General features: G+C 66.0%; 2 protein-coding genes across 4 annotated transcripts in view; both read left to right on the forward strand.

Annotated features, from left to right (window-relative positions):
- Positions 1–2048, forward strand: part of LOC102260177 (splicing factor U2AF 65 kDa subunit) — a 20999-nt gene that overhangs the window by 16027 nt on the left and 2924 nt on the right. For all 3 annotated transcript variants that reach the window (XM_014530127.1, XM_014530129.1, XM_014530128.1), the window contains exon 6: positions 1966–2045. In XM_014530127.1, the coding sequence (XP_014385613.1) occupies positions 1966–2045 (80 nt within the window). The remainder of the gene's footprint in view (positions 1–1965; positions 2046–2048) is intronic.
- The window catches only part of LOC106723598 (epsin-1-like), a 16758-nt gene continuing 16104 nt past the window's right edge, over positions 1395–2048 (forward strand). The window contains exon 1 of the mRNA XM_014530115.1: positions 1395–1401. The gene's annotated coding sequence lies outside the window, so the exon portion shown is untranslated. The remainder of the gene's footprint in view (positions 1402–2048) is intronic.

Consider the following 2048-nt stretch of genomic DNA (forward strand, 5'->3'; position numbering starts at 1 on the left):
ATGGGAAAGTCAGGACCCTGGGAGGCAGCTTCCTCATCTCTGCAGATGGGCACGGACCTGCAGCCAGACGTGCGTCATGGGGGCGGTGACCCTTAAACGTGTTCCCCCTGAAGCCGGCCCCACCCAGTGCCGGTGTCCTGTGCTGAGCCTGTTAGATAAGACGTGGACAGGGGCAGGGAGAGCCCGAGTGTGTGCGGGCCGGGAGCACGTGACCTTTGGTGGGTGAATTCCCTTGGCTGTGAACTCCCGCCCACTGCCAGGCTCCCCCTGCAGGTCAGGGCCGAGTCCCACTCTGCCTCAGGGGGCGCCTGCCTGTGGGCTCCGCCCCGCCCTTCCTGGGCAAGGTTTTCTGTGCCAGACCCGCGGTCACCAGGCAGCCGTGGTCCGGCCGAGGCAGAAGGCAGAGGACACTGGCACGGACAAGACTGCTTGGTTGTCGGGTCCGTGCGGCCTTCGGGGAGGTGGCAGGGAGCAGGTGGAGGGGCAGCCGCAGGCGCGCTTGGAGGCTGTGCCTTATGTCAGAGGTTGTGGCAGATGTCGGGGGCTTGGTTTTGGCGCTGAGACCAGCCCAGGTTCCCAGTCGGCATTGCCCTTTCCTGGCCATGGGACCGTGAGAGGTCACTCTCCCTGCGTCAGAGCCCAGTGGCCACGAAGGGCCTCCGGGGCCGGGCCCCTCAGGCCCTGTGTGAAGGACACAGTTTGTGCGGATCGTCCCCTCCATGCACCCTCTGTGCTAGGTGCCACCTTCTCCCTCTGAGGCTCGGAGCCTCACTTAGCTCTGCAGTCCCCACCTGAACCCAGGGGCCTGTCTGGGGTGCCCGCAGCGCCCTCACTTCCCTGAGGTACGTGGCACTGCAGGTACCGGCCTGGGCCGGACGTCTGGGGTACACCCGGCTCGGCCTCACCGGCCCGTGATGTAACCTCTGTCCACGTCCTCCGCTGTCGGGAAAGCCCTTAGTTCGCTGTGGAGTCGGGTGAGTGGCTCCTGGAGGCCCCTTCCTGCCTGTGTGAACTCAGGCCAGCACTCTCTCTGGTGCCTCAGTTTACCCCTGTCGCACTGGTAGGCTGTGGCGAGCATTGAGCTGTAGACTGAATGGGACCCAGGTGCCCGCCCTGTGGGGACTGCTCCGTCTGAGGTCCCAGCTCCCAGGGTGCTCTGCTCCTCCCCTTGGACAGGCTGGTCTATGGTGCTGGGAGTGGCTGGGTTGGTGCCAGCACTTCGGCAGGAGGCTGGGCAGGTGGTGGGAGGAGCGCAGCTTCCCAGGGGTGCGGTGGCTTGGTCTCGGGTGTGTGCCCCAGCCCAGCTCACCTGCCCAGGGTCAGGAGGTGCGGGGCGGCTGCTTGGTGGGGGGCTGCAGAGGCCAGTGGTCTGTCCAGACAGTGCGGGGGCTGCCGGCACGTGTTGCTGAGCCCAGAGTTCAGGGCACAGTCATCACTAAACCCACTCAGCCAACGTGACCCTGCTGTGTCAGCCCCCACTGGGCGCCAGGGGCTCGGTGCTGAGTGAGCCGGGCACCTCAGGGACACAGCAGACCCCTCCAGTGTCACACTTGCCCCGGGGCCAGAGAGCGTCTGGGGCTGGGTGGCTGCATGGAGTGCAGCAGCGCTGGGGGCGGGCCGAGAGCCTGTCTGTCTCCCGGGAGGCGGCGGTAAGGTTGGAGGGTGAAGAAGGGCTTGTGGGTCTTGGAGGCCCCTGTCAGTAGGGTGAGGGTCCATAGCTGCGGGCAGCAGGTGGGGTATGAGCTCAGGTCTTCATGGCCCCCGGGCGGGACTGGTGCTCTGCATCATGCTGGTGGCTGTCACCCCGGTACCTGGGAGGCTGGGCAGGCTTGGGGGACAAGGCGTTTTCTATTGTCAGCTGTCACCGGGCCGGGAGGAAGGCGGGCCTCTCCCTGCACACTCCCCCAGGGTTCGGTGGCAACCTCTTGGTGGGCATCCAAGTCTGTCCCTTCCTTCTCCCCCCAGGAGTGGTGTCCACCGTGGTCCCGGACTCTGCCCACAAGCTGTTCATCGGGGGCTTACCCAACTACCTGAACGATGACCAGGTA

Source organism: Myotis brandtii, unplaced genomic scaffold (genome assembly GCF_000412655.1).
Source record: "Myotis brandtii unplaced genomic scaffold, ASM41265v1 scaffold720, whole genome shotgun sequence".
Classification (NCBI taxonomy): Eukaryota; Metazoa; Chordata; class Mammalia; order Chiroptera; family Vespertilionidae; genus Myotis; species Myotis brandtii.